Source organism: Corvus brachyrhynchos, unplaced genomic scaffold, assembly GCF_000691975.1.
Source record: "Corvus brachyrhynchos isolate BGI_N302 unplaced genomic scaffold, ASM69197v1 scaffold91, whole genome shotgun sequence".
Classification (NCBI taxonomy): domain Eukaryota; kingdom Metazoa; phylum Chordata; class Aves; order Passeriformes; family Corvidae; genus Corvus; species Corvus brachyrhynchos.
Window position 1 is genome coordinate 841,128 of NW_008236442.1, and position 16,576 is coordinate 857,703.

Below are 16,576 nucleotides of genomic sequence, written 5' to 3' on the forward strand. Positions count from 1 at the left end.
AGGGAAAGCCAGAGCCTATGTCCCCAAAGACAAAACAGCAGCAGATGTTTAACAGAGGTGTTAGTGAGGAGGAGCTGTGCAGGCTCCACCAGCACTATTGTTAATGCCTGACTACAAATCAATATGCTCCGCTTTTCACACCCAGGCATATCAGTGTGGTTGCAAACAGCTCTGATATTACCTTTCTTATAAAAAAATCTTAATTTGGGCCCAGCTCAGTGCTGGGAGGACTGCTGCTGAAAGGCAGGCCCCTAGACTGAGCTTGTCTCCCTGATTAGATCTTTTTTTGGCTTGTAGTAATGGTTTCTTGATTATCAAGAACAGCCAGATAGATCATTCCCAATGACTTCAGCCCCATTAAGGGCTTTATCAGTGACTCAGGGCATCTGATTAGAGGCAAGGATAAAACTTGGCCATACTGATGTCAATAGGATCCTCTCCATCATCTGTGATCCATTGGAGGCCATGTAAATCTGCACTGTGTGAAGGTGTGATTTGTTCCTAGGGAGACAGCTCCTTACAGAAGGGCCTCTAGGGAGATTTGCTGAGTGCTTGGTTATCAAGGAGGTCCTGTGCCTGCTGCTCCAAACAGCAGCGATGTCTGCAGGGGACAACACTGGCCTGACTGCTCTCATGCACAGTGTGAACTTGTTTGGGACAATACATCTGAAGGACCTTTATTGAGGTAGCATTTACCTACAGGCAGGAAATTGTGGCTCCCATCAGCCCAGCAAACAACACAAACCCCATCAGGACAATTCCTGGCTCCTGTTTTTTACACTCCATCACCCACCTTATTGTCTAGGACAGAAATGTGACCTCTGCAGATTCACAAAGGATTTATCAGGAACCTAAACTGTCCCAGCTCATCAGGACATTTCAAGAAATGCACATCACAACAGATTCATCTTGTTTGTTTCCAGCTAATCATTTTTAACTGGTAATTATTGTGAGAAGAAACTCATAAGAGAATGACAGGACCTGGGGGCTGCATCAAACTCCTTGTACACTCCTAAATGAAGAGGTTATTAGTAACAGTGGACTTTTTTTTTACCTTGGCAATTTGTTCTGCCATTTGGAGACGTCCATCTAACTCGCGTCTGATCTGCGCTGCTTGCTCATCAGGGTTGTCCAGCTGTACAAAAGCAAAAGGCAAATCAAGGTGAAAAATTAACAAGTGCAGCACCTTTAGGAGCAGTTCAGTTCTTCAGGCTGATCACCTGTGCTACATTGTTGATAGAGTAAGTGGTGAGGGGCCACATTCTGGAACAGAAGCCCCCACAAAGGACAAACACAATGTTCACCAAACCAAAACACACAGTTTTTGATGCCTGCCCAGCTGCCTCCTGGGGCTGAACATCCTCCCCCTGAGGTGGTCTGGTGCAGTGTAGTCTGGAAAGTTACAACTACAATGATGACAAAAGTTCTGATTCTCAGCCTGGTGAATAATGAACTCATCTGTTGGATCAGCTGAAACACCACTTTGCCCCTGACCCACCACTTTCCATGGCATCTCCTCATCTGTCTGCCTCCACATCCCTTGCCTCTCTCACACATGCTCATGCAGATCTACACATGTGCAGGTGTTATTTCTGCACATTGCTTCACCATTGATTTTCCAGAGAGCTAATATTGACTATGGCTGAGATTGACGGAAAGTGTATTTTTGATTAGCTTTTGAAAGCCTTTGTTACGGATTTAATTCAGGAAAACTACAACGTGTCCTGACTGTGATCCAAATCCATTGAAGCTTCAGTGGTTTCATTCACATCAGCTGCACGATGTAACCTGCTGGTGTGGTTCATCTTTACATTCCTGATCCGAGCACCAGTACAGAGCCATGGATTAGCAGCACCTTTTCAGGATCAGCTGCCCCTGTTAATTTCTCCATGAACAAATGTAGCTCACAACTATCCTGTACCAGTGTGGAAGCACCTCGCGAAGCTGCTTCATTAAGGGTAGAAAATGTACAGACCTAGATTTCCATTTCTTTGCAACTCTGAAAGAGGGGGCATTATTTGAATTCTATCTGAGCTACAGTAATTGAGGTTAATCACATACTACCTAAAATAACTCAGGAGCTAAATTTAGAAATTGAGGATGCTGCTGTGGAGGAGGGTTAATTTTGCAGTATGATAATAAACTGCCTCACGCTTTCTGCACTATCTTGATTGTGCAGATGTTTTTCAGTGGTGCTACAGGTGTCAAGGAAAGACCTGACTGCAGAAGATTATTTTTCTTAGGAGCCAACAAGCAACCTAAAGAGTCTCTGTGGCTGTGGTTGAGTGGGTAAGGTATTCCTTTCCAGGGCTGTGCTTCCCAAGATTAAGTAGTGATGCCAAGCCAAGTAACCTGGTATTTAAAAGAAACAAAAAATATTTCCAGGGTGTATTTTCAATGACTCTGCATGATAGCTCCATGACAAAAGCTGATCTTTGGGAAAGCAATCATAGTATTAGTAGCCAAAATAACATTTTCTTCTTGTTGTCTACAGAATGGTACTAATGAGACAGCCCCTGCCTGTCCTCCTGGCACCTTCCAGCAGATCTCTTGTGACTAAGAGCAGCAGCCCAACAGCTCAGCCACTGTCTCCTCCTGTACCTGGGAAGGACTCCTGTGCCTGAGAAAGGCTCCTGCTGCCATCAAAGCGAGCAGAGTACATTTTACACAGTCATAACTCTATATAGGGCCATTAAGAGAGTAATGCTGGTGCCCATAAAATATACTTCACTTGTGAAATAAGGCAAGGTGCAAATGTGAGGCATGCCATTTAAGCAAGACCAAGTAAGGCAACACAGACCTTAATATCATTAAAACTCAATTTCTTAACTAGAGGATCAGCTATTTATTATCTGCCATATGCATGCCCACTTTATATTTAAGTACTTGACAGCCAAATACATAAATGATTCAAAAAGTCAAAGAGAAACTGAATTAGTTTCATTCTGCATTATGACTATGTTATGGGTGTGCTGTGAATAAAGCAAAGATATAAATCATAAGGTTGCCCCAGTCAATTAAATGTGAAAAGTATTATAAATTTCAGTATATATATGATTTGTCATATGCACTAGGCTTTTCTTCAGCAGTGTGCCACAAATACATGATGTACATAATTTGCAATTCTCAACTGATCATTACCCAACTGCCTGCTGGTAAATTAGACGTTTTCATATGTCTACCCACAACCACATTAGTTCTCTCTGCCTGCCCTGCAGAGATTATCTACATTGGTGTAACAGTTGTTAAAGCAAAAGAATAAAAATTAAAAACTATATGTAGATTAGGTTTGAAGTGGAACCCAAAACTGACCAGCACTGCAGCCAGCCTATCACTGCAGGCATTGCAGGGCAGGTGTCTACTCTAACCCCTGGTGAGGGTTCAATTGCAAGAAAAGGACCTTGCAATAAGACAGGTTTTTTTACACATAAACTGTTAATAAGGAATAATTTTCAGTGGGCACTAGTAAATAAGAGAAATGGGTTTAAAATGTTCCTCATGAGAACTTGACAGTTTTGATTGCAGTAAGAACCAGTTGCTGGCCTGCTGAAGCAATCCTTTGCTTCCATCCCCCTGAAACAATCTCACTGAGAGAATTTTCCTCCTGTTATCCCAAAAGGATGGGAGATAATCCCTCTACATCTCTGAAAGGCAGAAGCAGACACAAACCAACCAGCCTAATTAGGCTGTAAGATCTTCAACAAGATGCACAGGCACCTACTAAACCCACATCTGAAGTGTTTGCTGCATCAGAGATCTGCACATTACCCAGCCTGAGCTTTGTAGTTTTTAAAGCCAAGAGCCCAGGCTCACTTCCACTTATACCAGGAAATGCCAAAGGCAGTGCAAGGACATGAATGATATTAGGGGATTTTAAACCCCCATGTTTTTGGAGTCCAAGTGTTTTATTTAGTGTTTCTATTGAAAGCTCCAGCTTCGGCTTTTCACAGCTTAAAGCCAAACCATTTACAATCACTGCCATGGCTCCAAACGAGCCACTGGAGCAGCCCAGGCTGCCCTCCTCTTTCCTTCTTTGCTGTGCACAGAGAAGTTTGGCTCGGATTCACACCTCAGATCCATCCACCTGCCTGGGGACTGAGCAGCGCACAGCTCTCTTGCCATTGACCACAGTGAGAGGGCTGCAGATGAGACCAACCCTCCAAGTCTGGGGATGATGCTGGTGGCACAAGTGACATGCTGTACACAGCCCTTGGCCAGTTGGTAAGGGTACAGCGGATTCAGCTGTTCCACAAAACACAGATTGATGGGGCACGGTCCCAACAGACACAGGGAGTGAAAAATAACACAGGAGCTAAACCCACGCTCTGAGCTCAGCACTGCTGGGAATAACGTTGCAAACTACCGGGGTGTGTAATGAAATAACATCGGTATAAGCTAAGAGGGTTTATAATGACAGTGTGCAACATACAGATACAACCTTCAAGGACTGGCATTTACGCTGTGGACATGACAGGTATTGTTGGTGTAACTGCCATCAGCACCAGCCAGAAACCACCAGGACCATTTAACAGTTTAAGCCCTCCCTGCCAGCCGCTGCTAATGCTGATCCCTGCTTCTCAGCAAAGGCAGCAGATGTCACAACATCCCCTTTCCTGAAGTGTAACTGTAGCCTGTCCCAGGGCATCTCCCATCCCATGAGAAAGGTTACAATGTGGGGGTGGATCAAGCGGCCCACCCATGACACAGGCTCCTGCAGAGGACCAGCCATTTGCAACGGGGTTCTGGAAAAATACATTCTAAATGCTCTGGCAGGACAAATGCTGAGCTGCAGCAACCTGCTTTATGCTGCATTGGGAACGTAAACACACCGGGTTTTTATTCTTCTGGAAAGAAAAGCATTTAGTCCAGGTCTCTATGAAATGTTCAGCTACTGCCTGTGTTGGTTTTCCTCCATAGCAGTATTGGCACCCAAGAATGGATGATCAGGTGGGCTGCTGCCAAGCAGGGACTGTCATGGCTGGGGGCACTCTGACGGATCCCCAATATTAATCTTCTCTATCCCTGTGTTCAGCACACCACCATGCAGCTGGGGGGGTCTGAAAATGCCACTTCGTGAATTATTTTCCGTGGCTGGAGAACTAAGACAAAAGCCATTACCCACTCATGTTCTTCCTAAGCCTGGCTTAAGTCCTGCCAAAATAATTAGTGTGACCAAATGCATGTGCTGTGCATGGTTATAGGTGTCAAGTGCCTCAAAGTTTCAAGGCACTCATCCTTTAACATGTTGGGAGCTCTGTAGCTCAGCAAATGGTTAAGTATTTCAAAGCAAACATGCTCGTGGTGAAGGCTGAACAAGATCACAATATGGGTGACAATTTTGCAGCTTTGATATAGCTCTTTAGGAGAGATCTGTGTCTCATAAAAGATGGTTTCACTTTGTGATGCACAGTATGAGAAAACACTGAAAATTTCATAAGCCACATCAATTAATGATTAATCTGTCAGTCCAGGAGTACTCACAACTTGTGGCATCAGCATCTTGGAGTGCTTCAACTGAAAGAAACATGGCCCTCAAAGTGACTCATTGCAGGGATGCCCTTGGTTTCTTACCACAAAACTGCTGTTTTAGGAGATAAAGTGCCGTGAGGCAGGACAGAGTGGCACCATGTGGCACACATATGCTCCATGTCATTGTCACAGACTGCTCTGTAGCATCCTTTTCCCACTAATGGTAAATACTCCTGTCTACCAGCAGCCAGGGGCAGTGGGAGGGCAGCAGTCTGGTGCTCAAGGCCCCAACCTCCTCCCACAAGTCTGAAGCAGAAAGTGGAGGAGGATCTGAACACTCCCTCTTCCCACAGGTGGGATTCTGACTTCCCTTTAAACTGGGAACATGAATGATGCTAAGCTGCCTCAGAAGGGTAAGTCGCTAATGTCATGGGCAACATACTCACCCTCTGAGCAGCAAACTGCAACCCACAGACCACTGGCTGCCTTGGGATCTGAAACAGGAGCACGGAAACAGAAGCAAGGACAGCTTCCCCATGTGAGGGGGGGAAGGTTGACACAGGGGGTTGACCTCCCTGCATCAGCAACCACAGCAGCATCTGCACAGCCCAACTGTGGATTCAACAACTGTCACTCCAACAGTTCGAGAGAGGATTTTGGAAGACCTGGAGGGACCAGCAGAACACGTCTTCTCCACCGTCTTCTTAGGATTGCAGCGCCATATGATCCCCCAGCATCCCAGGGGACTGCTCTCCTGGTGCCACTGCACAGCACCGATGCCTAAGGCTACTTCTCCTCTGGCCAATCAGAGCTCCCCAAATCAGTCTTTTAGGTTCAGTCATGCAAAATCTTTCTAGTACAATGTAAAGTTCACCTCAATTCAAGGAATCTGTGCCTATTAACTCATCAAAATTTCCTTTTTCCCTCCCATAAGCCCTAGCTCCTCACACAACGCTAGGGTTCCAGCACCCCAAAATGCGACAAACCCCCTCCCCTGGGGAGGAGACTACATCATTTTGCTCATGTGTCAGTAAAACAGGCTATGCTGCAGGGATTCAGTAAGGGCTGCACAGTTGCTGTTTGCTGTGGATAGGTGCTGGCTCCTACTATCCCAGCAAACTCCTAGGTTATCTAATGAACGACTTCTGCATGAGAGCACTCAGGAGGTCCTGTGAGGGTGGTTTAAAACAATAGAAAGGACTTGGATAATTCAGTAAGGGCTGGTGCTTCTCTCTTAAAGAGAAATCTTATTTCATGCTACACAAACTTTAGGGTTGCACTAGATTCATCATTTGAATGAAAACATTCCCTGGAATGTAGAGCAGCCTCTCCCCGCCTCAATGTGAATCTCAGAGTGCTGCAATAAACCTCTGTGCCTCAGCATTCACCGGGGCTGCACAGGCTCCCACCCATCACATCCACCTGTGGATGCTGGGACCACGCTGCTTCACCAGGTGAGGTCAAGAGATCCACCCTTGGATTCACTGTGGTCTGAGTGCTGTCTTAGATAGCTGTTTATCCCATGAACTGAGATGATTTTCCACCAGAGCAGCTCTCGTGGCACATGCAGGCAGAGGTTTCTCACGCCCTCTTTGCTGCTGGCAGCAGCACCCATGGGTACTCACTGCTAATCTGCAGAGTGCTGATGGATCACCCAGCATGAGCTGGTGCTGTGGCAAGGGCAGGCAGGTGCCAGGCATGGATCCTATGCAGGAAAAGATGCTATCTCTCCATGCCCTCTCGGTTCCCAACCTGCCTACCACCACACCTCTCCACAGCTTCACAAGGCTGCACCATGAGGTTGAGGAAAGCTGAACAGGAAAACACAGCATGCATCTTTCCAGCAGGTTGTGCAAAGATAATTCCAGATTTATGTGCAATGATAAAGTAAATGAGAAATCAGATTCAGCAAAACAGGAAGGGGAAGAAAAAAGTGCTGCCTACATTGCAAATGTTTTGCAAGCTGTTAAGAAAAGGGATAGCAGAGCACATTCACTTGGAAGGCATGTCCTTTCCATCTGTGGCCAGAGAACTTCTGAACCCTGCAAATCCCTCTGCAAGATCATCTGTGTGCGGTGTATGACACTGAAAGGGATTGAAAACTAAAGCTGTCCAGAGGCTCTGACCTCTGAGCATGCCTTAATACCCTCTTCTTATGGCATTGCATAAGGATGCTTGAAGGCGTGCAGGCAGCATACACTGAGCAATGGCACCATGAAAGAAACTGGAGCACTGGCTGGCTGAGGCTGCCTGAGATACAGCACTACATTTAGCTTGCTTGTGTTTCCTTATAGCTTAACATATGTTGAATTTCACATCAGTTAATGCAAAGAGAATCACCTGAATTTCCTAAACATGGCAATAAACTACTATTGAGTTCCAAGTAAGTTTTACAGCTAGAATTAGCTGTAATTAATTCATCCCAATCATCACTGGAGAAGGATCTACATATCCTCAAATCCTCATCATTGATTAAAAGCTTAATGGTAGACACATTCATCACTTAATTCAAAATGGGCTTTGGCTTTTGGAGCTAAAGCAAGTCGCATGAGGACCTAGTCCAGCAAAGCTGCAGTACCCTGACACTTAGCAGGATTAAATGTGATGGAATAAGATGTGGGAACATCTCCAATGGTGTCTGTGCAATAATTGTTTTTCTGCAGAAAGCTCTGAGCAAAAAACTGGCAAAGAAAAAACTGGCCATGAAACAGCAAGGTTTTGGTTCTACTATATGCTAAATCAGCAGAAAACAAGGGAGAGGGAATGTAAAGAGAAGGTTATGGCTCCCACTTTTTCAAGGACTAAGATAGCAAACATTGCAGTCCTGCTTGTTACAGTTCATTTTTGTATTTGTGAAGCTTAGATTTATCACAGCCAGAGATCTAAAAAGACCAACCTCCTGAACAGGCTGATGTCTTTCACGCTGGTTTGATGCAGCAAACTTTCCCATGAGGTCAGGGAGAAAGCAGTCAGGAGAATTAAGCCTCTAGGCAGCAAATTTCCATCACATAAAGAGGTTGCTACATGTTCTCAGTGGGGCATCCTACGGTAGAGGTGGGAGCTGAAGCTGCTAGTCTCACCTGTGAGTAGGATCACACTTCTCCAGAAGTCTCTGTATAGGTCACCGTCAGATCCCCTTGCTACAGCAACAGAGAACTGGAAGGGAACGCCTTCCACTGCAGATCCAGCTATTTTAGTCAAATATTCTGCTCACTAATTGGTATCAGCTTATCAAAATCCACAGCAGAAACATCGCATCTCTAAGTCCCTTTGATCAATACATAACAACTATTAATGATTAATAAACAATCAGTATTGCTATGCTAAATCACTATATTATGCTAATTTAACGGTAAATTCCTCACTTTTCTTAGAGTAGTGCCCAAACATCTGTGCTCTGAGTCATTCAAAGGTTTCAGAGAAGTTTACCTCAGAGAGAATCTCCTGGTTTTGAACAGAAGCAGTATCAATCCTTAGCCATATCAATCCTATCTAATCATATCATTGCATTTCAGAAAACTCACCTCTTTTAAAAATAATTAGCATTCAACAATATGAAAAAAAAAAAATCACAAGAAGTATGGATTGGAATCCTAGCTTCACTAATTGGGAACATCTGCCACCTCTCTTACTGCCTGATCCCCTCCAACAGGACCTATTCTGCCCCTGAAGAACCAGTGGCACACAGTGGATGTCTGGCATCTCTGAGAAGGGTCAGGTGGAGCTGCAAGCTATCATGTGGGATCTAACCTCATGTAATACCCTTGCAAGATGCTCTGGCACCTGCATTAAGGATCAAGGATGTGAGAAGAATTGAAGGAGGCACAGAAAAGCAGCAAGAGGCACAGCTATGGAAAAACAAACACATGGAGCAAAAATGTGATGCTTTGAAAGCAGCAAGTCCATAAGATGAGAGGAGGAGGAATACAGCACAAGGTACCATATGTGGGGAGAGCTTAGCAGGTGGGGCAAGTCCTCCCATGGAGTGCACCATCCTCATCCCCTTACTGGTGGGGACAGTCACCCCAGCAAACTATCTACACAATATAGAAAATGCTGTTATTTGTCCGTATTAAATGTATGATAAATTATTTCTGTGTACAGATACTATAACAATTACAGAATATGATGTTACAGCCTGGCAGCAGCAGCTCCTGCCATGTAGCTGGACAGCCCAGCTCCCTCTGCACAGAGCATGGCACTGCTGCTTCTAGGCCTGCACTGGCTTTACTCCCATCAGCTCAAACCGTGGCCCTGTATGCAGTCCTGTCTGGGTAGGGAAGGATGGGCAAACAGGGATGAGCTTTTGGGGCCCTGGGGCTTGAAGACCCTAAAAATTCCTCCTAGTCTTAGAACCATTGCCTTCCAGATCTCACATTGCTGTTCAGAGCAGGCTCTGGGACCACAGCAATAATACACACATGTAGTGTCATGAGCATCCAGTCCTCATCATGTTACCACACTGTGGACAATAAACATTTCCTTTTCTTCTTGTCAGGGAGCCAAATGAATCCTAAATGGCTTTCCTGACCATGACATACACAGAGTACCAGCTACAGACCTCAATTTCTGTCACATCAGCTATGAAGGCAAGAACCTGCAGATAAGAGAGCATGAAGGCTCTGAGGGCACTGGCAGACCCAGTGCACAGCACTAAGAACAATTAGTTTTTTCCAGACCATGTATCGCATGTAATAGAAAATATTAACTCATGTTCCAAATATTTATGAAAAGTTCAGACATAATTCAACAATTTGCAATTGAAAATTAACAATCTAAAAATTCAGCTGTGTAGACAGAGAACATTAAATATAACTGCAGTTAGTGTAAGCTGATTTAAGTACAGCTAATACAGCAGCAACAGAAAAAGGCAGTCAGTCACATCCCATCATTAACAGCCTTCTCCATGTGAAATATTATTATGTGAAGCTTTCAAGCTGCTCTGCTGTCCCAGTGTGTGCAGGAGAGTTGTTTGCCTACAACCTGCTCCAGCTGGAGCAGAGGGATGAGGTGTCCATCTCTTCACCACCCCAAGGTGTCCATCGGTCCCCCCTACTCCCCTGGCCAAGGCTGCCCCTGCCCCCCCCAACCCTGAGCCCTGGCCACCACGATATGGAGGATGAAGCCAGGCTGCTGTGGAGCATTTAGGAGCAGTGCCTGCAGCCCCATGCTCCCAGGCTCTCTGCAGGAGCTGTGTGTGACAAGGACCCCAGCAACCTGCAGATGGGGGGACCTGGGCAGAAAACAGACCAGTGTCATCCTGATGGTCTTGCACTGTGTTCATGACAGCAGGAACACCTTCCTTCCCCCAGTCCCACTCTGCCTCTCTAGAGCTCAGTAGGGATAGAACCTCCAGACAGAGCTCTTCCATCCCATTGGGTGGAGAGCTCTTTTTAACACTGCTTAACTAATTATTCTTTGTATTTAAAGCCTGGTAAAACACTAATTTCCCAACACATTCATCCCAACTCAGGCAGGACTACCTCAGCCTTGGCACATGCCAGGATGCAATACAACTGGAGAAGAGGAAACAGTACCCACCACCCTTGAACCCCAGGGACAGCCTGACAGAGAGGGCTGGAATGCCAGGGGAGATGGCACGGTCCTGTGCAGCAGAGTTACATGAACAAAAGATTATGGATGGGATATATGCTGGGTGGTGGGTCAGGCCCCAGTGTAGCTGCACAGTGACTCTTCCAGACAGCTCCTTTGCCAGAAACACTGTCATCTCCTGCTTTCAGAGGAAATGTGGTTTATTTTGAACTACATTCAGCAAGGCGTGACCTCTTTCCTTGGAAATCGTTGGCAGGGCAGAAGACTTTTGCTTAGAGAGTTAGGGAAAATATACTGGACACTCAGAGTATGGCATTACAATCTCTGCTATTGTTGAAGTCCCTCGGTGCTTTCTGGATGGCAGCATGCTGCAAAAATAAGGTGATAACCTGCTCTCTGATCCCATTTCATCTGGGTCTACCCTCAATCTTCCCTTTAAGCTTTCACTGAGGACAATGTACTCTACATGCAGAAAAGACATGTAAGAGAGCAGTGCAAAATATACAGCTGGAATCCAGATGTGAGACAGAGTGCAACCATGACTGTAGGTCTGCAGCACCAGTACCTGTTCATCTCAGCCAACTGCTGCAGTTCTTTTTAGAAATTAGGAAAAACATCAATGAAGAGATTAAAGAGAAAAGCCACAACTTGAAGCATTCTCATGGAATTCAGCTTTTTTTTTGCATTCTGCTCTGTAACCTGATCAAAACTGCACTGCTAGAACCACCCTCTTACTTCAAATGAAGGTATCACCAGATGTTGCCAGCAATAAACCCATGGGAATATATACATATGGAACCTACAGCTGAAACCTTTCCCCTCTGTTTCTTATTATTAATCAAAGAGATCTATGGAAATCAAGGGCAAGAGAGCAGTGCTCAGGGCAGTAGAAAAAAATAATGCATGTGTGCAACCCATGGGGTCAGATTGCTGCATACCCTCTGTATCCCACTCTTTCTCCAGTGGAGTTATAGGGAAAAACAACAGGGAAAAGCAGGCTCCAACAGGACTGATGGCCCAAATGCTAAGAAAGCTATTAAGAAAGGTGATGAAAACAAGGGAGCTCTTGCTGGAAACCAGCACATCTGGGAAATGCTCTGGTACCTGCCTGTGCTGCTTCACACGTGCAAAGGAATCAGCTGAGGATCATGCTGCGACCTTGCATGAGAGCTGAGGGAATAACAAAATCCTTTGGCTCACAGGCTGAGCAAAATCCACAACAGATCCCACCCTGTCTAAAAGCATTCATTTTCAGACAGTTTTCCTCCCTACATTTTTCTGCAACCTTAAAAACCTAAGCTTTCCTGTTTCTAAAATGCTCAGATCCATCTTAAATCCATTCTCCCACTCTTTTTTAGTGGAATTTAGAGTGGAGGGTAAAACATTGCTGAAACAATTCAACCAGTTCCTTAAAAATCTGGAAAAATGCTTCATTCAGCCCAAATGTGCCTACATTATAAACCATGTGCAGGTTCACTCCACAGCGTGAATTTGCTGAAAATTAAGAGATGTAAGATTGCCTCTTCCATATTCCACTGGGAGAAAAAACAGCAATCCTGTTCCATTTTTTCCAGAGCCATTTTCACACCCAGCCAAACACCTCCCAGCTGTGCCAGATGCGCTTTCCATCACAGGAAAAATGAATGGAGGGGGTGACAAAGCAGCTGGCTCTGCAAGATGCTGGCTCATACGAGCAGGAGCCCAGCTAAGATAACGAGTACCCAAGCGTGGGGAGGAAAAAATGGGCAAAGCAGAAAATCCCATCTCAGCCTGATCACCACACAGAGTTATTCTGGTTTATGCTGCTGGCAGCCTTCTTAACTGCACAATGACACACACTGAATATATTTGCCGTTTGGACTAGACTTCATGTTTAAAAATGTATAACAAATAATTACTTGTACAGCACAAACCTTATAGCTTCTGCTTCTGAGCAGATGGGAATTTGTAACAAACTTCATCTGGCAAAGCAGTGTCCCCTCATCTGCCATCACCTCATCCTCACTATCATGCAGCACTGAGTGCTCCATGCATGCCAGCCCTGATTCCTAAAACCGGCAGTTCCATAGCAAAGGCTTTTGGCTGCAGGTGGCCAGGGAACAGCTCCAATCTGCCTGGCTGCAAGACTGTTTTTCAGAGCCCACCACAACTTTCATTGTAGACTAACATGAAATAACCAGGCTAGACAAAGTTCAGTTAAATAACTGATTCTATATTCAGCAATAACACTTTCATGGTGTCCAAACCCTGCCCAGCCATGGGATGGACTCCCAGCCCAAAATTAACCACTTGCCCCATCCTGTGCAATCTCCTGTACACTCATACTAAAAATTCAGCCTACAGTTGCTCTGTTAAGGCCCAACCCTCCATTTAAACTTAAAGCGTATCTGATAGAAAAACATCCAATGTGTCCTTCAGGTGAGAGAAAGGCTATCACAACCTTTGCCCAGTTCTCCCAACCCCGACTATCAGTGGCAGCCAAGAGTAACTGCTTTGATCCCAGTTTTACTGCTCCTGTACATGTGCAGTTAAACATTGCTCCAGTACATTTGCAAAAAAATTACTTTGACCATTTCTCCAGGTAAGTCAAACTTCTAGTTCTTCCTTATCCCTCCACATAACTCTCAAGACCTTTCCAACATATTTTTATAGTACAGATCCCAGATTGAGATAAAGGAGAGATTTTTTTTCTGCCCTATAGAAAGACAACAGTTTCTCACAATGTTTCCTGGGGTATCTTCACACATGCCAAAGCCTTGGCACCATGGCTGGAGACCTCAGCACACCCACTGAGGCTGTGGCTGCATCCTGTTTTCCTTGCCTACCAATGCCCTGAGAATCCTTAGCTGAAGCCCACAAGGCATCAATCAGACACAAGATTTGAAAATCTTTCACAACTCTGTCACCACCTTCTCAGGCACCTTGCTACCTTACTGCAAGTATGACTCTTGCTTTAACATTACTTATGACAGCTTGTACTTCCTCATTGCTTGTTCTACCTTTAAGTCCTCTCCAGAGCCTCTTTTGAAGCAGAAGAAAAAAAGAAAGAAAAAAGGGGGAGTATGGATAAAAAAAAGGAGCTGACTTTCCTCTAAATTGTGCTAGAGGCTCTCTTGAAGGTTACAGGCTTGCATCCTGAGAAAAGGAAAGGTAGCACAGTGGTTTCAGATGCTGGAAAACAGTGCAGGCAAACTGCCATAGCAAGGTGGGACTGGCCCCATATCCAGTTCAGCTGTGTCCACACACCCTCCCCAGGGTTTTCCAGAGCATCCCAGAGCAGCTGGAAAAGCTCTCCACACAGATCACTACCATCAGACCAGAGAGATGGGTTTTGCTTCATCTTAAGGCAGGAATCATTGCAGCCTGCAGCAGACAGCTAATGACATTCTTGAAAGGGAATGCTCCTGTTCCAAGCTGAACTCTGGTTTGCTTGGTGAATTTTTCTGAGACCATCCCTTGCTGTTACTTGCTGTCAGCTGCCCTTCCCTTCTCCAGGGATGACATTGGCATAGGCCAATTCATGTCAGCAGAGTTTACAGTCATATCCGATTTCGTGCTATCAATGAGCATTTACTCCTTTTTCAGCAGAACTTTGTTTGACCCATTTTTCTTTTCCTCTGCTCCCCTGCACCCTGGCACACCCCTTCCCAGCAGCCTCTGCACGGGTAGAGTTTTCCTATTAAGGATTCTTATGAACTCTTTGTCTTTGAACAGGAGAGATTTACTTTTGACTGATACCTGGCATTGAGTAATTTCACGCAACAGTGGAGAGAGAGATTCCCTTCTGCTGTGGCACGCTGGTATGGCATGATGTCTTAGGGAGACAGATGTGCTTGCTCTCCTGCCCTTGCACACTGCACTGTCCTTCCCTCCATCATCCCCTGCTCTATTGCTACCCCGACTGCAGATGAGACAAAATATAAGACAGAGATACCAGGGGGAGTTCCTGACTTGCAGTGGTGCACATGGTGCTTCTCGTGATGGTGATAACCACTGATCTGGGTTAACGAAATGTATGTTGATTCTCGTCAGCCAGAAAAATCACTCTTATTTTGAAACACACCAGGTATTCCCAGGATGACTAATGACAAAGCTCAGATCAGGCTCATACTCTGATGTTACAATGCCAGCATTTCTACTCGTATGTTTAGGATAGAAATAGATATTATTTTTTTCATTGATGCTGCTTATGTTTTTATCCATACACTGGATGAAACTGCAACTAGCATTATGATAGGAAAGTGCAATGATCCAAATTATCTCATTGAACATATATTTGGCTATTTTAATCGACAGAAATAAAACTTCTATTGGCTGCCAGGCATCCTCAGCTGTTTTGCAGTTGCCATACATAAAGCCAGAACAAATTGGCCAATCAGTGACCCTGAATAATTGCCTGCGTTAAGTGGTAATAAAGGGCATCAGGAATTACACAGCCAGGCAAAGGACTGCACGTGTCAGGAGCAGAGTCACCTCCCAGCACTGATCAGACAGGGCTGGGGGAGCAGTAGGGCTGCAGCTGGTACCCCTGGGGAGAGCAGCAGCTCATCAATGAGCCAAACCAATAGCAAAACCTATGTCCAGTTTTCTCCTCTTGCTTTGCTAAGGACCATACTGTCAGCAGGGACTTCCCAGAGGAAAGCTGTTGGACCTGCCTCAAAAAAACCATGTGTTCCTCATCTCAAATACTGCAGATGTTCATGGGAAACAGACCCTTCCCCAAATACTGCTGCTGCTGCACCCTCACGAGGGGCCACTGCAACCTGAAGGATCTCTGACAGCATATAAGCCAGTATTTAAGAGTGCATTGCTCTTCTATTAATCTAACTGACATTATCCCCTCTAACTCCATTCCCCACAAGCAGACCCAAACCATGCTTCTCTTGTCTGACCTGACCATCACTCTCCCACACAAAGTAATTTTGGAATCATTTTGACAGTGGCAGCCACAGCTCCTTCAGCTAATTTACACTCAATTGATACTTAACCATCTGAGCACAACTGTTCCCAGACAAAATCCACTGTTTTGGAGAAAAAGGGCAAATAAAGAGAAAATCCACAAGCAGAAAGGTCAATGAAGAGCAGATTAGAAGGTGAATGAAAAAGACTACTTGATATTTTACATTTTTCATAGAAATACAGAATCATAGAATGGTTTGGGTTGAAAGGGAACTTAAAGACCATTTTTTCCAACCCTTCTTGCCATGGGCAGGGACACCTTCACTAGACTAGGTGGCTTCAAGCCCCATCCAACCTGGCCTTGAAAACTTCAGGGATGGGGGATCCACAGCTTCTCTGGGCAACTTGTGCCAGTGTGTAACCACCCTCACAGTGAAGAATTTCTTCCTAATATCTAATCTAAAGCTCTCCTATTTTACTTTAAAATTGCTGCCTCCCACACCGCCCCCCCCTTGACTTATCACTATCTCCCTGTGTAGATAGTGAGAATTTGGATATGCATGGGAAGGGAATAAGACTTCAAGCTATGAAGGGATGGTGAGTACAATGATGAGGAACTGCTGCTGATATTACACCCTGCATCAGAAATAAAGAG

The 16,576-nt window shown here is 45.1% G+C and overlaps 1 protein-coding gene across 1 annotated transcript in view; it reads right to left on the bottom strand.

Annotated features, from left to right (window-relative positions):
- The window catches only part of CADPS (calcium dependent secretion activator), a 173,211-nt gene that overhangs the window by 134,815 nt on the left and 21,820 nt on the right, over positions 1-16,576 (bottom strand). Inside the window, exon 4 of the mRNA XM_017747151.1 lies at positions 1,055-1,135. Within this exon, the coding sequence (XP_017602640.1) occupies positions 1,055-1,135 (81 nt within the window). The remainder of the gene's footprint in view (positions 1-1,054; positions 1,136-16,576) is intronic.